Source organism: Ursus americanus, chromosome 28 (assembly GCF_024610735.1).
Source record: "Ursus americanus isolate L20-20 chromosome 28, mUrsAme1.1.p, whole genome shotgun sequence".
NCBI classification, from domain to species: Eukaryota; Metazoa; Chordata; class Mammalia; order Carnivora; family Ursidae; genus Ursus; species Ursus americanus.
Window position 1 is genome coordinate 28,973,040 of NC_142154.1, and position 15,982 is coordinate 28,989,021.

The following is a 15,982-nucleotide window of genomic DNA, read 5'->3' on the forward strand; positions in this document are numbered from 1 at the left end:
CCACGTGGCACACCGGCTCAGCCCGGGTCCTCATCTCTTGTCCTTCACGTTAGCCGTAAAGCCCGGATGGGATTTCCCCCCCGCCACCCTCGGCGACCTCGTCTGCCGCGGGGTCCGCTGTGCTCCCACCACGTGATCTCCCGTGAGCAGGCGCCCGGGAGCAGCATCTGGAGCACCTGGGGGAGGCTGGGCCGTGGGGGCGGGGTGGGATGGCGGCCCGCCCACCGCGCTGCAATCCCGGCGGGCGGCGCTGGGGGCAGCGTGGAGTCCGCCCCGCGGCGGCGCGCCCTGACCGCTGGGCTGCGCGCCGGAACGCGACTCCGGGAAGCAGGAAGCGGCGGGCGCGGGGCGGCCGGGATGGCGGGGCCCGGCTGGGGCCCCCCGCGGCTGGACGGCTTCATCCTCACGGAGCGCCTGGGCAGCGGCACGTACGCCACGGTGTACAAGGCTTATGCCAAGGTGGGTGCGGGGCGGGGCGCCCCCGGGGACCCCGGCGCCGGGCAGGGACGGGGCTGGGGAACCAATGAGGACCCGGCCCCTGTGCCCGCCAGACCCCGAGCGAGCCCGGGTGGGCGTCCAGCGAGAGAGAGGCGAGACGCGGCGTGCGAGCAGTGAGGGGCCCGCGGCCGGCCGCCCTTCGGCGTAGGAGCCGGGAGCTGACTGCCACCCTTAGGTCTTAAAAACAAACGCACGCCCACACAGCCCTGTTTTGTCTGGAGAGGCAGATGGAGGCCTCGGTGGAGCGCGGTGTCACTGGCTGTGGGATAGGCGCAGAACGGGGAGGATCCTTGATGGGCTGGGAGGAGTCTGGGACAGGGTTCTGGAAGGCTGGACCCGGTTAGGAATCGGCGTGCGGCGCTCTAGAACCCCGAATGACATGCCTTAGTGGGGGCACTCGAGAACACAATGAAATAGATTACGGAGGAGAACACCAGACTGGGTGGGGAGGCGGGGATTCCAGAACACCGGTGCCTCCCTGGCCTGAGAAGGGGAAGCTGGGAAGCCTGCAGGCTGGTGTGAGTGGGGAGGCCCAGTGATGGGGGAAGAGGGGCCAGGCATGGGCTCTGGCCCCCTCAAGGCAGAACGCTCAAATCTCCTGTCCCCATAGAAGGACACTCGTGAGGTGGTAGCCATAAAGTGCGTGGCCAAGAAGAGTCTGAACAAGGCATCTGTGGAGAACCTCCTGACAGAGATTGAGATCCTCAAGGGCATTCGACACCCCCACATTGTACAGCTGAAAGACTTCCAGGTGCGGGCCTGGGGTGGGGGGCCACCTCCAAAGGGAGCTGGAGAAGGGACATTCTCTTCAAGCTGCCTGTCTGCCTCTGTAACCACAGTGGGACAGCGACAACATCTACCTCATCATGGAGTTCTGCGCAGGGGGTGACCTGTCTCGCTTCATCCATACCCGCAGGATTCTGCCTGAGAGGGTGGCCCGTGTCTTCATGCAGCAGTTGGGTAAAAGCCTCTGACCCTCGCCTGACACCCCTTCCGGTGATCTCTGCCCCCCTCGACCCCCCACCCCAGGCTTAGAGCCTTTCTTAGCAGTTGTCTCTGTCTCAGTTTGGATTGTTAGGGCCCCATCTTTCCCATGTGCCTATCCCTGGCTTAAGGATGCCGTGACAGACAGAGAGGAGCCCCCATTTGTGGGGAGTCCAGGTTTCCACATGGAACATAATATAAGGAACTTCTAGAATGTTCCAGGGCCCAGGGGTAGGATTTTGCCAAGGAAAAGAACAAGACCCTAAGGGCTGGGGGGCTGGGGAGGCTTCTAGGAGGGGGAGGGGACTTGTGAAACGGTCCAAGGGGTTAGGGGGCAAATTCTTAGAAGTGGCAGGAACCTGATATTTAAGTATTAAAACATTCGGTAGAGCAGCCAGCGCAGAAGTCAGGCTGGGCAGGCTTGAAGGGGCAGATGGAAGGCTGGGGGAGGTGAGAGGCCGGTGAGGGATGGGCTCCTCTGACCTGTTTCTCCACATGGGTCTTATTCCCCAGCTAGTGCTCTGCAGTTTCTGCATGAACGGAATATCTCTCACCTGGATCTGAAGCCACAGAACATTCTGCTGAGCTCCTTGGAGAAGCCCCACCTTAAACTGGCAGGTGTGAGTCTGGACCAGCAGGGATGAGGTTTGGAGGGTGGGCGTGCAGAGGCCTCCTGCTGCCCAGCTCGCTCAGCAGCCCTGGTTCTCATGGCACCCTCTGTTGAGTCATCAAACAGTGACGGGCTGGCAGGTGCAGGGACGGGCCCTACCACCAAAGGCAGAACATTTCTCGGCCTCCCCACCCTCAATTCCAGCAGTGGACTGGATGGGGTCAGGGCTCAGTCTAGGGTCAGGGTCAGGACCCCATGTGTGACGATGGGAAGGGCTCAGTGTGTGAGCAGGGTTGGGAATTGGTCCGTCCCCAGGACTGGGGCTCAACCTGTGACTCCGTCTGTGGCAGTGTTGGAGGGTGGGAGGTGGGGAGGAGGTGGCTGTGGCCAAGAATGGTCTTGAGGCCGGGAGGCCAGAAAGCAAGGTAAAACCTCGGCTTCTAACCGCTGGTGGGCCCTTATCCTCATAGCTGGTGCAATCAGGGTGGGCTTCCTGGAAAGAGATGCCTGAGGGGGCTGTGCAGGGTGCGTGGGATTTATTCTGGCTCCCAGAGGAAGATGTAGGAGGGTGTTATAGGCTAATTTGGAGAGAAAGAGTGTGAGCAGAGGCTGCAGAGTAGGATTGATCCTGATGAGCCTGGTGGGTGGGGACGAGCCCTGCACTGGAGTACAGGGTGAAGCTTTAGAGGGCAGGAGCCACAGCAGCTGAATCGGGGCCCTGCTGCCTGGCCTCTTGCCCGCAGACTTCGGCTTCGCACAGCACATGTCTCCCTGGGACGAGAAGCATGTGCTCCGTGGCTCCCCACTCTACATGGCCCCCGAGATGGTGTGTCAGCGGCAGTATGACGCTCGTGTGGACCTCTGGTCCGTAGGGGTCATTCTGTACGGTGAGAGCTCTGTCCCTGGCCCCAACCCCGGAACCTCTACTGTGTGTCCTCAGGCAAGGCCTTTCTGGGCCACTCCTGAAGAGTTCTAACGAATGTGATTCTGTGGGCCCTGGGGACCCTGCCCTGAGGGGTGTCCCCCTGCCGACCCCAAGGAGTGGGCCAGGCCGGGCTTGACCCTATCCCCTCCCAGCCTGCCCTCTGCCTCCCTTCCACAGAAGCCCTCTTCGGGCAGCCCCCCTTTGCCTCCAGGTCGTTCACGGAGCTGGAAGAGAAGATCCGGAGCAACCGGGTTATTGAGGTGGGTCTTGAAGGGTCCCGGCAACCTGTTGGAAGAGGGGTCAGGGCCCTGAGTTCAGAGCCTTCTCTGCCACCCGCACAGCCCGGGCTATGGCTCCAGGCCAGCTCTGTGGTGCTGGGCATGCTCTAGAGGGCAGGGTGAGGTGCTAGGGTTCCGGGAACCCGGATCAGCTCGCTCACGGCAGGGAGCAAAGGGCCTGCCCCAGCAGTTGTGTGCGGGCCCCCTGTGGGAGCAAAGCAAGCAGGCCAGGCCCAGCCTTCCCAGGAGTGATCCCGAGAGGGGAGAAGCCACCCCAGCAAGGCTTCCGGTGAGGGCGTGGCCCTGCACTGGCTCCAGCGCCTCGGCCCGTCGCTGCTCTTCCCGGGCCTCCGATTCTCCACCTGCACACCCGTATCTCTGGGCCGTCCCCGCACCAGGTGGTCCCAACCGGCCCCTGGGCGGGGGGCTGAGGTGCTGGGCCCTGTGTGATCTGTCTCCCGCAGCTCCCCTTGCGGCCCCCACTCTCCCGAGACTGCCGGGACCTGCTGCAGCGGCTCCTAGAGCGGGACCCCAACCGTCGCATCTCCTTCCAGGACTTCTTCGCCCACCCCTGGGTGGACCTAGAGCACATGCCCAGTGGGGAGAGCCTGGCCCGAGCAGTAAGTGGGCCAGCGGGAGGGCGTGGGAGGAGGGCAGGTTGGGGGCTCATCGACCCCATTCGGTGGTGCACCGGGTACCTGCTTGTCTCTGTTCGTGGTGAGCATGGGGGGTGGGCCTGACCCCCGACCGCCTGTCCCCCAGACCGCCCTGGTGGTGCAGGCCGTGAAGAAGGACCAGGACGGGGACGCCGCGGCTGCTTTATCTCTGTACTGCCAGGCGCTGGACTTCTTCGTGCCCGCCCTGCACTGTGAGTGCCCAGAGCCCCTGGGTGCAGCAGGGGTGGGGCAGCCACGGCTGCAGTGGGTGGATTCCAGAAGCAGCTCCCCGCCCAGAATTTTGTGGGAGACAAAGCAGAGGGTAAATCTGGCGCTTGGTCCTTTTGAGGATTCCAGAGGATTTGGTGTGGGGGCAGGGCAGACGCCTCATGTAAACCCCCGCTTTCTACAGATGAGATGGATGCCCAGCGGAAGGAGGCAATTAAAGCAAAGGTGGGTGAGGGAGTCTCCTGAAGGAAAGGGGTGAGCGATCCTGGGGTCTCTGCAGACCGGCTTTCTTAGACCTGAGAACCAGAACGTCTCTCCCGGGGAGGGTCAGGCCCGCCTCAGTTGCTCCCTGCCATTACAGCGTGGGGTAGTCGCTGAGGAACCAGAGGAGAACTTGGAGGTGGGTGCTGGTGAGGGCGGTGGGGTGGGACAGCCCCTTCTCAGCCCCTCACCTCCTGCAGGTGGGGCAGTACGTGTCCCGGGCTGAGGAGCTCAAAGCCATCGTCTCCTCCTCCAATCGGGCCCTGCTGAGGCAGGGGACCTCTGCCCGAGATCTGCTCAGAGGTAGGCCTGGTTCCTGGCCTCAGCTCCCAGCAGCTTCCCTCCAGCCTGAGGGGCGGCAGCCTGGGGGAGGTTCCCTGAGATGAAAAACAGGCTGCTCCCCTCATCCTGAGCCTTTGCCCTCATCCCAGAGATGGCCCGGGACAAACCTCGCCTCCTTGCTGCCCTGGAAGTGGCTTCGGCCGCCACAGCCAAGGTTTGTACCCAGCACGAGGGGCCTGTGCGGGGCAGAAAGAGTGCAGAGCGTGACCCTAAGTGACCCAGTGTGCCTGTGGCCGTAGGAGGAGGAAGCCGGCGGGGAGCAGGCTGCCCTGGACCTGTACCAGCACGGCCTGGGGGAGTTGCTGGTGCTACTGGCAGGTGAGGCTCCCCATCCCCACACTCCCCCAAGCCTCGGGCTGCCCAGCCCTCACCGCACCCTCTCTTTCTTTGTAGCGGAGCCCCCAGGCCGGAGGCGGGAGTTGCTTCACACCGAGGTGCCCGCTGCGGTTGGGAGGGTTGGGAGGCTTCCTCTTCCCCTCCTCCCCCTGCTCCCATGTTGGGGGACCTCCTCAGCTTCCCTCAGGGTGTTCCAGGTCCGGGAGTCAGACCTCACAGACTGGGGAAGTCAGGGGCCCTGTGCGCTCCATCAGGGGCGTGGGTGCCGGGGGTCAGGGCGTGGGGACAGACAGGGTCTGGGGACCCAGCAGCGGAAAGTGGGCTGTGCTGCTTCGGTTGGAAAGGCCTCTTGGAGAAGCGAGCAGATGATGAGCTCAGAGGGGCCGTTGTTTGGGTGGGTAGAGGGTTCTGGAGAGCATCAGGAGTGAGAAGGAAAGCAATTTGAAGGCCCCTCCGGCCTACACCCCCATGGGCATGTCTTCCCTCGGTAGGTTCAGAACCTCATGGCTCGAGCTGAGTACCTGAAGGAGCAGGTCAAGGTGGGCACGTGGGCTGGGTGTGTTCTGCCCCTCTCTGCCCTGCGCCCCCTTGCATGTCTCCCCCTTCCGTCTTCCTCTAAAGGTCTCCCCATCGCTGTCTCTGTCCTTGGCATTCGTGCTCAGTCGCTCAGCGGCCCCGTGCCCGCCTCCGGCTGTCTCTCACCCCTGCACTGCCTTTACGCTCCACAGATGAGGGAGTCTCGCTGGGCCGCTGAGACCCTGGACAAAGAGGGACTATCAGAGTCTGTTCGTAGCTGTGAGTCCTGCCCTGGGGTCGGACCCGGACCCTCTACCAAGGAGGGGGAAGGGCTGGGGGCAACCCTGGATTCCGCCTCCATGCCAGAGACTTAAGACGGACTTTCCCCCCTGCCTCTCCACAGCATGCACCCTGCAGTGACCCTGGAAGGATGACTGGACAGACGCACAGCCACCCCTAAGTGGGGACACACTCCCCTAGACCGACGCCCGAGTCCTATGGCCTCTGCAACACTACAGAGCAGGCTTCCTGGATGAGCCACTGAGACCCCCCACGTCCCAGGATCCCCAGCCCCCTGCAGGATCCTCTGCACTTCTCAGACGGTACAATGGGCCTTGTCCGTGTTGGGAGCACCAGCCTTGGCCCCTGGGAGAAGGGGAGCAGGACTCTGGGAGAAGAGTTTCATTCGTGTGACTTCGGTTATGTGGTGGTAGCTTGATTCTGAGCCTGTCAATTTCGGGGGCATGAGGCCTCTGGTTTTGCTCTGAGAACAGGGCAGGGGGCCCCCTGCAGGGCACTTCTGCTCTTGCCCCTTGCCCTGTCAGTAGGCAGCTGTGCCCTGTGCACCCCCGCCCCCCTGGTCCTTCCTGGGAACCCTTATTGCGACTCGCCTCCCTCCTTGCACTGGAGCGGGGCAGTCCAAGACCCCTCAGGGACCACCCACCGCACGGTGTGCACTCAGCCTCACAGAGCTCCCCAGTTTTCCTGGAGCTGGCCCTCGCCCACCCTCTCAAAATTCTAAGATAATCCTTCAGACATGAAAATCATGTACTCTTCAGGGGTGGGGCAAATTTGAGAAAGCCATGCCTTGTTCCTGCTCTGGCCCAGGGGGCACAAGGGGAGTGGTCTTCAGCTTTCGTCTATCGCCCCCACTGGCCCCGGAGCTGGTCCTGGCCTGGAGGGGGGAGGTTGGGGCTGCCTGACCCAGCAGGCTGCAGAGGAGCCGGCAATCAGGAAACCGGGCTCTGGGTCTGGTGTTGCTGCCACCCCAGTGTGCGACCCTGGGCAAGTCCCTTCCCCTTTCTGGGCCTGATCTCCCCAGCTCTCCATGGGGCTGCTAATACCTCCTCAGCTCCCCACATGGGTTTTTAAGAGGACAAAGTGACTTTAATCTGGAGAAGAATGTACACACAGTGGATTTATTTGGGGGCTCTTTTTAAAAAGTCCACAAGGGTGCTGGTGATCTCTGACCTTTGTGCCCTTTAGTGCCTCCTTGGGACAAGAGGTGTGTTCCTTGCAGGAGGCTAGGTGTAAAGAATGTAATTCATTGTTTCTCTATTAAATTATTTTCTGAACTTGTGCTTCTCTTCTTGCCCTGGGAAAAATAGGGTATCCCCTGTTCACAGGCTGGGGCTGGAGGGGCCCCAGGAAAAGCTGGGAAGCCTGAGAGAGTGGGGAAGGCCCCACACAGGATCCCCTGGCCTTCCCATAGCCTCTTCCCCTGGACTGGTGAGCAAGCAGTGAGCTGGACCCCGGGGAAGGGCATCCTCTTGGGTGTCTAGTGCTCAAACCCAGCTCCCCAGGGCCCCAAGCTGAAACAGTTTCCAGCAGACTGCTTTCCCCTTACCAGGTCTTGGTCTGAACGGCATACAGGAGCATCTTTGGAGACTTAAGGGAGGGGGAACGCGTCTGCTGGGGGGCTTCTGGTGCAGCCAGTAAAGGGCTTCCATACTGGGAGGGACCTAATCCCCCCCCAGCCCTTGTTGGGGCCATTGGGGGCACTGTCGAGCAGTGGTCCAGGGGCCAGAAGGCATGGCCAAGATGTTGGTTCTGCTCTTTGGCGCTGAAGCTTAGGACCCATTGATTAGCCGGTTCCTTGGTAAAATGAGGATGAAGATAAGCGCCCGGTGGTGGTTTGTAAGGACTAAAGGAGTTACTGTATGGGAGCGTGACACCGTACACGCTGAACACAATGTTTTCAGATTTAGGGAAAGGAATGTACTTCATATTATCTCTGGGAGTGGGCTGCCCAAGAAAGCCTCAGTGAGAAAAATGAGGGAAAGGAAGGAGAGTGACTCCACCCTGTGGGTGGGTGGATGGAGAAGACCGGTTGGGAGGGAGAATAAATGAGGAAGGACGGGGTTGAAAGACCAATTGAACAAAAGGATGACGGGCTAGAGGGTTGGCCCGTGGACCCCACTGTGTGTATGTGATCTCTGCATTGGCTGTGCCCAAGCATGAGCCTGAAACTTCTACAGATGGGTGTGGGGAGAAGGGCCCCACTTCAGGGACAGGAAACGCCTGGGAGGCTGAGGCCAGTGGAGGAGGCCCCAGGGAAGGGCCTTCCCCGGGGCTCCCAGCTGGTCCTGTCTCTAAGCCACCTGCCAAGGAAGGAGGCAGCCCAGCCAGAGGAGGTGGGGCTCACTCTCTAGGGTTCTCTTCGAATGGCAGAGACCTATGGGAAATGTGCTAATCTACTTTAAAAATATATATTTTCCCCCCTAGGAGTGAGTTTCCATGTCTCACCTTTAACACTTTGAGTATGCCAAGTGGGCAGACACGCCACAGCATCTGCGTGCCTCACTCTGCCCTGTCCTCCCACTTGCACTCAGTCCCCCAAGCCCAGAGCCAGCACTAGGCCAAGCTGGGGGAGCACCTGAGCCTGGGTCCCTCTGTCTGCCAAGGGGCCAGCAGATGGGCCGCTGGAGCAGACTGAGATGTCCCTGTGCCCTGCCTGCCCTTTCTTTTGCTAAGTAGGAAGAAGTGGAAGGACAGAGAACCTTGGTTCCTGCAGGAGGCCATCTAGAAGAGCACTTGTCCCCAGAGGCCAGCTGCCATCCCAGCCCCTACATGGGAGATGGCCCAACCTGGGGCTGGGACATCAGGGAAGGGACACATCACTGTCTCTAGAGTAATTCATACCCACACTTGAAATCCCACAGGCACACAAACACACAGACACTAACAGGCCACAGGCCGCAGACATACAAAAACACCGAAGCCACGTTCAGGTTCGCAGACGCATGCAGACCCCACATGGGCTTACACTTGTGATCACACACAGAGGCATGGTTCCTGCTGAATAAGGCCGAGGCAGCCTCAAGGCCACTGCTCCCCCAGATCAGCCCCCCTGGCTCCCCTGCTCTCCCTGAGCCTTGCCCCGCAGGATTCTGGGAACAGTTATGCCCGGCAGGCACAGGGTTAGAGGCAGGGCAGCTGGCTCTGTCGCTCCCTCCCACGCCCCTCGCACAGCTCCCCACCCCCAACCCAGCCTCAGGCATCAGCTGGGTCAACAGGCACTGCCAGCATCTCAGGCTCAGCAAGCGAACATTCCCCCAGGTGTCCCCAGCGCCTGCGGGGGCGGGGGGGGGGGGAGGGCTCCATGTCTGAGGAGGTACCATCTGGCCAATGGGGGGACCAAGGGGGGAAGGGGAGTTCCTCTGAACTCCAAACACCATCACCCTCCCAACTCCTCCCTGGGGACCAGGTGGCCTCTGGAAAGTCACTGCTTCCCTCTGTTCCCCTCTCCCTCTGAGAACCAGGCCTGAGCTGTCTGTGTGGACAGAAGAAGGGACTGGAGTAGGGCAGGGGTCACCAATCTTCCTGAAACCGCCCATATTACGGGGCCAGAGAATGGGGGTGGGGTGAGGGGAGGAGGCCGGCCATCTTTGCCATCCCTCTCTTCCTGGAAGCGTGGACCAGGTCGGGTCACAGGGGCTGTCTCATCCCCTTTCAACATCTGAATCCTCACACTGCCTGCAAGCATGAGAAAGAGGAAAGGAGGAGGAAAGGAAAACAAGAGAAAGAAAAAGGCCCAGAGGGGTAAATGGCTTACTCTAAACTATGCTGCTCTAATGGCAGGGTTTTAATTGCTGTGGAAAGGGAAGTTTGGAGGCAAGTGGCTTTTTTTGTGGTCCTCACATCACACCAGGTGGGTGGACCAGTCACGGACCAAGTGACTGTGACTAGGCGGAAGCAGACACCGCCGGGAAGAGAGTAGTGGGCCAGTAGTCCCGTAGACAGGCCCTGAGGGCTTGGGAGTGGGGGCAGGTACAGCGAGGGGCCCCCCACAGGAGCGTATGAGTCCAGGACAGGTAGGAGCCAGGACCGGGGCGGAAGGGGGGGGCACAAATGAGAAGGACATGGACTGACAGGGAAGCCCTGAGAGCAGGGGAAGGAAGAGCGGAGGCAGGGAGAGGCCAGCAGAGCCTGGAGACCCCTCAACCTGTCCTCCTCGCCCATCTCTGCCTGGGCGCCAGAGCTGGCTCCTTTTGCCCCAGAACCTCCCCCCCCCCCCAATTCCAGGGCCACACAGACAGGCCTGGGCTTCCTGGGGTTCCCAGGAGTGAGGAGGAAACGAGTGTGGGGGCTCAGCCCCCTCAACTCCCTGACCCCAGGCCCCAACCAGCCTATTTTGTGAGGGTTCAGTGAGCGCTAACCCCCAGCCTCCCCCGTGGTCTCCCTCTCTGCCTCTTTCACTCTGGGTCCTGCAAACCACTGAGGGAAAAGGGGTCTGTCCAATCCCATTAGGCAGAAGGCCCCTGGAGGGTGGAGTGCTGACGTGCGCCTTGCTGCTGCTGACGTGGCCGAGGAGGCCCACGCAGCTCCCTCCCCACCCCACACCCAGCCTGGGGCTCCAGCTTGGGTCTCCTCCAGCTCTAGGAAGGTCAGGAGGGGGTTTTGTCCAGAGACTGACCAGGGGGCATCCTAGGAGCAGCTCAGAGGCCCAGGCCCCTTCCCGGGAGATGCTTGGGTGTGACATCCCGAGCCACCCTGTCCTGGGCCTGTGTCCCTCCCTGCCCTGACCCTCCTAATTCCTCATCCTCTCTTTCTCCTCTCTCTTCCACCTGTTTCTCCCCATATTACCTACTGAGCAGGTTTTATGTTTCTTGTTCTTAGTTTACAAGGCAGGCCTAATGGAAACTTTGCCCTTGAAACCAAACCCTCATAGGGCCGTGCTGCCTATAAATCTTGGCTGGCTTCCCAAGACGGGTGCCAAGCAGGGACACGGGGTTAGCCCATAGCACCTCGTTGCTGCTCAAGGCCCTGGGGTGGCCTGCTTAGGCTTGGTTTCCTGTACCCCCCACAGGGAAGTAGGATGAGATTTGGGCTCTTCATTGTTTTTTTGTTTTTAAAGAATCAGTTGTCATTTATTGATGGTCTCCATGTGCCAAAGATTTCACAGGCAGTCATCCTTTGAAACATTATTATTTAGGAAGGGGGTAGTTCTTCATTTCACAGCAGGGAAAATAGGCTCCGAGGAGGGAAAGGGACCTGCTCAAAGTCACACAGCTGTGCCAGGACTGGAAGGTGGTTGCCCTGCCTTCTCTGTTAGACCTTCCATCCCCAAGGTGAGAAGGGGGGATAGGCTTAGGTGCCAGAGACAGCTGTGATTGAGCCACACCCCTCCTGGGGTCCCAGGTGCAGCCCCATCCAGCTGGCTGCCACACCCCCCTCAAAGCCCAGTCCTGTTTCATCCAGCCCCAGCTGGACTGGTGCCCTCTGTCCAGTGCAGGGACCCCACCCTTGCCCAGGGCCCCCAAGAGGGTAAAACTTGAACATCTTACAGAGCCTGGCATTGCTATGAAGCTATGAGTGAGGAGGGTTGTGGGGCTGTGAAGCCCAAGATTCCTGGAGGTCTATTTAAGAAGGGGGAGGAAATTTTTATTTTTGATATATTTCAAATTTTTATTTTTCACAGAGCTGACAGAGGAGATCCAGCTATGGAATCCGGAGAGAGTTCTACGGGAACAGAACAGAAATTGCCTGGGCCTGGGTCCAGAGAAGGCCTAGAGCCGCCTGGGCTACCGTTCAGTGCCAGCTTCATCCTTGGCACTCGGCCCCTCACACAGCATCGCTCAGCTCCCGAGAACCAGAGCCCACAGTACAATGGCAGCCACTCGAGGCGACGGCTGCAGCTGCTGTCCTGCCCAAGGAAGAGTGTGGGGTTGGCTCCGAGGGCCAGGGAGGCCACGCCAGAAAGAGTCTTAGAAATTACCCAGTCCATCCCCATTTTAGAGACGATGCAGTAAGGCCCAGAAAGAGCAGTGGCTTTCAAGGAGAATGAACGTGGAGGCTCAAATTCGGGCTTCTTGGCTACTGAGGGAGTCTGCCCAAAGACCCCTCTAAGCATGTCTGAGTGTTGGTGTCTAGAGGGGCTGGCCTGTGTGTGTGTGTTTGCCAGGATGTGTCTGTGGCGCATGCTTCTGCACGTGCCATGGTTTCCATGTCTCTCTGTGTGTCTCTCTACAGGTGCTCCTGTGTGCAGGAACTTGGGGCTGCAGCCCGAGAGGGATGGGCCTATTCCTATAATCTTAGGAGGCCTCTCCAGGCGGAGTAGAGAGGGTGGGTCCTGAGGGAAAGGGTGAGGAATGGGGACTTTGGTCCCAGTGGAGAGGGAGATACCAAAAGGCAGACTTGGGCCATGGATGAGAAGGGTCCTGAGCTAACACGGGACAGGGGGAAACAAAACTAAGATGGGGTATGGGTCCCTGGACATTGAGACACACTCTTAGCCCTCATGTGGGCCCAGCCCTCTGGTCACTGCAGTGGGCAACCCCAGGGGAAGGAGTCACATGATGTGGCACTTCTCAGCTGATTGCTTGAGGTCCCCCAATGTGGCCTGGGCCTTGTCCTTGAGTGAGCCGAGGTCCAAGCCAGGAAGACTGGCCAACTGCCCAAGGACGGAGGCCCTCTCCTCCTCCTCCTCTGTGTCCTCCTCAATCATCTTGGCCAGCTCCCGGGGCAGCTCCACGTCTCCACCTGCCATCTGAATCTGGCTCTCATCTGTCTCGTTCTGAAGGGAAGAGGGGAGGAGGTGGAGTGGGGCTGGAGGCCCAGGAAGACCCAGAGTTGAAGGGACAGGGAGGAAGCCTGGCCTGGGCTCCCAGCCCCCAGATTCTGGAGCCATATGTTCCAGTGAGTTCAGCCCCCACCCCCACATCCCAGACTCAAGCTTTTGTCACTTGGACATGTAGACCTTGCACTTTTACACCACCTAACTTCACTCTGAGATACTGAAGACACTAGCAAGTGAGTAGAGCAAAATGAAAATGTTTAGGAGTCAAACTGTTCCAGTCAGCGACGTCATAGGCTGGCTGTCGTTACCCACACCCGAGGACGGACTGATCACAGTGATGGGTACCACTTATCAAGTGCCTACTGTATGGCTGACGTTCAAAATACCCCTGTGAGGTCAGTATTCTTATTTCTATTTTACAAATAAGGAAATTGAGGCTCAGTTTAAGTAAGTAAATTACTCAATTTAAGTAACTTGGGCAAGTCACAAAACTAGGAAGCAGGGGCACTTGTTTTAAACCTATGTCATGGGGGCGCCCGGCTGGCTCAGTCAGTTAAGCGGCTGCCTTCGGCTCACGTCATGATCCCAGGCTCCTGGGATGGAGTCCTGCGTCAGGCTCCCTGCTCAGTGGGGAGTCTGCTTCTCTCTCTCCCTCTGCTCCTCCCTCTGTTCCTCCCCCTGCTTGTGCTCTCTCTCTCTCTCTGTCTCAAATAAATAAAATCTTAAAAAAAATAAACGTACATCATGGATTCCAACATCTGTGCTCTCTTTGCACAATACCTACTGGTTGCCTTTGCACTTCTCTATCCCTTTGGGGACCCTGGCACTTTCACTTTATGTCCTACTCAGTTACAGCCAAGGCTTCCCTCTTTTATTAAACTCAGAGTTCCCTGATGGCAGGGGTTGTGTCTTTCAATGTGCTTAGTGCAAGCATTTGAGCAATGACTCCATTCCTAGCTGGGTTTAACTCAGTAGCTTTTCCGGCTTTCTGGACTGGTTTTCCCTCTGAGAGACTGGTGCACTGTGGAGAGTCGGAGGCAGCCAAAGGATCAGTAAACATTTGTTGAATGAGTGAATGTGATGTTTGCATGTCGGATCTTCCAATTCAAATGGAAGATTCTGGGCACTGGGAGTACCTTGTGCCTCACTTCCCTCCTTAGGCTACACTTACATGCCCACCCAGTGCTGCAGTGCCTATGGGAGACTTCCTCCTAGCTGTTTGGCCAACCAACAGGCATTTTGCTCTCTGCAGACAGACTCCATACCCTGGAAGGCAGCCAGGGGTCCTACAGCAAGCTGAGGTTCCGCATTCACAGGCTCTGACCCTGCTCCAGCACAAGCTGGCTGTGTGGCCTCGTCAAGTTCCTTACTCTTTCCGAGTCTCAGTTTCCTTATTTGTAGAGTGGGTGATAGCTACGCGGAAGCGATACTGAGGGGCTACATGAGGGAATGAAGGCCAAGTGCCTGGCACACAGAGGGTCTGCTTCTCTCCTCCACCCCGCCCTCCCTGGGTGTGCAGGCGCTCCGCCTGTACTCGAACTTGTGAAATCTACTGCCTTCCACTTCTTCGTCTGCCTCGGCCTGATTGCGGTTTGGAGGAGGGGGCCGTGAGGGAGAGAAGGGGCCTGAACTGGCTCCAGAAACACAAATCTATCAGTCTTGGGAAGGCTGGGCTTCCCTTCAGCACCAAGCCCTGGCCTCTGAGTAAGAGAACGAAGGATCCAACCAAGAACTCCGTGAGTTTTAGGAGCTGAGAGTTGCGGAGCCGAGCCCGGACAAAGAGAGGGGAGCTCCAAGTTCAGGGTCCTGATGTGCCTACCAGTCCAGGCTCCTAAGCTTACCTTGGGCAGCCGATATTTATCTCGGAAGTGGCTCCTCAGCGTGGCCCGCTCCGCCTTCCTCTGCGTGAACTGCGCGTCCCGCTCCATCCTGAGGGGCACGGGGGCGGAGTCATCTCAAGGGCTGAGAGAATGGGCGGGGTCTGCGAGGGACTGGCGGGAGGGGTCTCCGCGTACCCGGGCGAGAACAGCTTCGCTCCGGCTGGACTCGCCTATGTGTTGGGAGGGTGCTCCTACCTGGCGGGCCTCGGTTAGTCTTTGCTGCCTCTCCCCCCATCATCGCGGCCCTTTGTTGTCTCTGCACCTGACACTGGACTATCGGGGCGGGAGCGTCAGCCTGTCTGGCTCGCTCTGCAGACCCTAATATGTGTCCCTCTAGGCCTCCAACTCCGTCTGTCTTTTCCCTTCCTGACAGACTGTGTCGTATGTGGGAAACTATTTGGGACAGACTTGGGTTTGCATCCTGGCTGCACTGCACTTTTGGTATGTCACTTATTTCCCTCTTTTGCAACTCACAAAACTATTATCAGGATTAAGCAAAATAATTGCTAATATTTAATGATATACCATGTGCCAGGCACTGTGCTATGTAGTTTACATGCGTTAAATAATTTAATCCTTATAAATATATAAGGCATGTTTTATGGTTACCATCCCCATTTTACAGAAGAGGAAACTGAGGCACAGAAAGGTTTAAGTAACCAGTCTAAAGTCACCCAACTAAAAAGAAGAAAAACCTGGATCTGCATCTAAGCAACCTAGCTCTGGAGTCCAGCCCCAGCTGCCTCTCTGTCCCAGCGCTGCCTGCACACAAGTAGACACTGAGGCTCAATATCTATGAGTGCCCCATCTCAAGATCTGTCTCCGTGACTCTGAGCTGCCTCAGCTGCCTCGCTTTTCTCAGAACCTCAGGCTCAGAGGAGCTCCAGTTGGAAGATGCGGACGGCTAGGACCAGATCGGATTAAGGGATTACTTGTTTCATCAGAAATGCACGTGCCGCCACCCCATCCCAGGTCCTTACTACCCCTGCCCCCACTCCTTCCGGGCCCAGAGTGCGAAGCTGGAACGGGGTCCTGGGTTTGAGATGGGGTGGCTCTGGGGACAGCCTAGAAAGCACATCCCAGTCTCTTATCCGCATCTAGGAAAATAAGGTAAGGGGACTCGGGGTCTGAAACCGCCTTAGAGGTGAGCCAGGTGGTTAGAGGGGGTGGGGGAAGGTCGTTGGAACCAGGAAAGGATCCCACTCACTTCTCTTCCACCAGTTGCTTCTGATACTCCTCATACTCTTCTCGGCTCATGCCTTGCGCTTCGGCCGCAGATTTGTCCCCGTCCCCCTTGTCCTCGCCGCCCCCGAGGCTCCCGGTGAGGTTCTTCAGCTGGCCGCCCACCATAGTCTTCACCATGAACGCCATGGTCTTCTCTGGCCCTGGCACCGGGCGCCGGGAGCCAGGCACGTCCGCACCTACTTCAGCACTAGGTCTCGCGGACAGC

General features: G+C 58.8%; 2 protein-coding genes across 3 annotated transcripts; one reads left to right on the forward strand and one right to left on the reverse strand.

Moving 5' to 3' along the window:
* The first annotated feature begins 288 nt into the window (after positions 1-288).
* ULK3 (unc-51 like kinase 3) lies at positions 289-7,208 on the forward strand. 2 transcript variants are annotated; one of them, XM_045795187.2, is made up of 16 exons: positions 289-459; positions 1,109-1,249; positions 1,338-1,458; positions 1,996-2,100; positions 2,836-2,979; positions 3,195-3,277; positions 3,760-3,915; positions 4,058-4,163; positions 4,364-4,404; positions 4,641-4,743; positions 4,872-4,936; positions 5,022-5,100; positions 5,176-5,216; positions 5,610-5,657; positions 5,847-5,913; positions 6,038-7,208. In XM_045795187.2, exons 1-16 carry the CDS (start codon positions 358-360, stop codon positions 6,052-6,054), a joined length of 1,419 nt encoding a protein of 472 aa, XP_045651143.1. In that variant the 5' UTR covers positions 289-357; the 3' UTR covers positions 6,055-7,208. The 2 variants fall into 2 exon arrangements, with proteins under 2 accessions (XP_045651143.1, XP_045651144.1); XM_045795188.2 differs by lacking the exons at positions 5,610-5,657; positions 6,038-7,208 and having other exon boundaries at positions 5,740-5,868.
* A 4,313-nt stretch (positions 7,209-11,521) lies between these two features.
* CPLX3 (complexin 3) lies at positions 11,522-15,973 on the reverse strand. Its single transcript, XM_045795303.2, has 3 exons — positions 15,740-15,973; positions 14,494-14,581; positions 11,522-12,649 (listed from the first exon to the last, which is right to left on the reverse strand). The coding sequence occupies exons 1-3, from the start codon at positions 15,901-15,903 to the stop codon at positions 12,425-12,427; spliced, it is 477 nt and encodes a 158-aa protein (XP_045651259.1). The 5' UTR covers positions 15,904-15,973; the 3' UTR covers positions 11,522-12,424.
* Between the last annotated feature and the right edge of the window lie 9 nt (positions 15,974-15,982).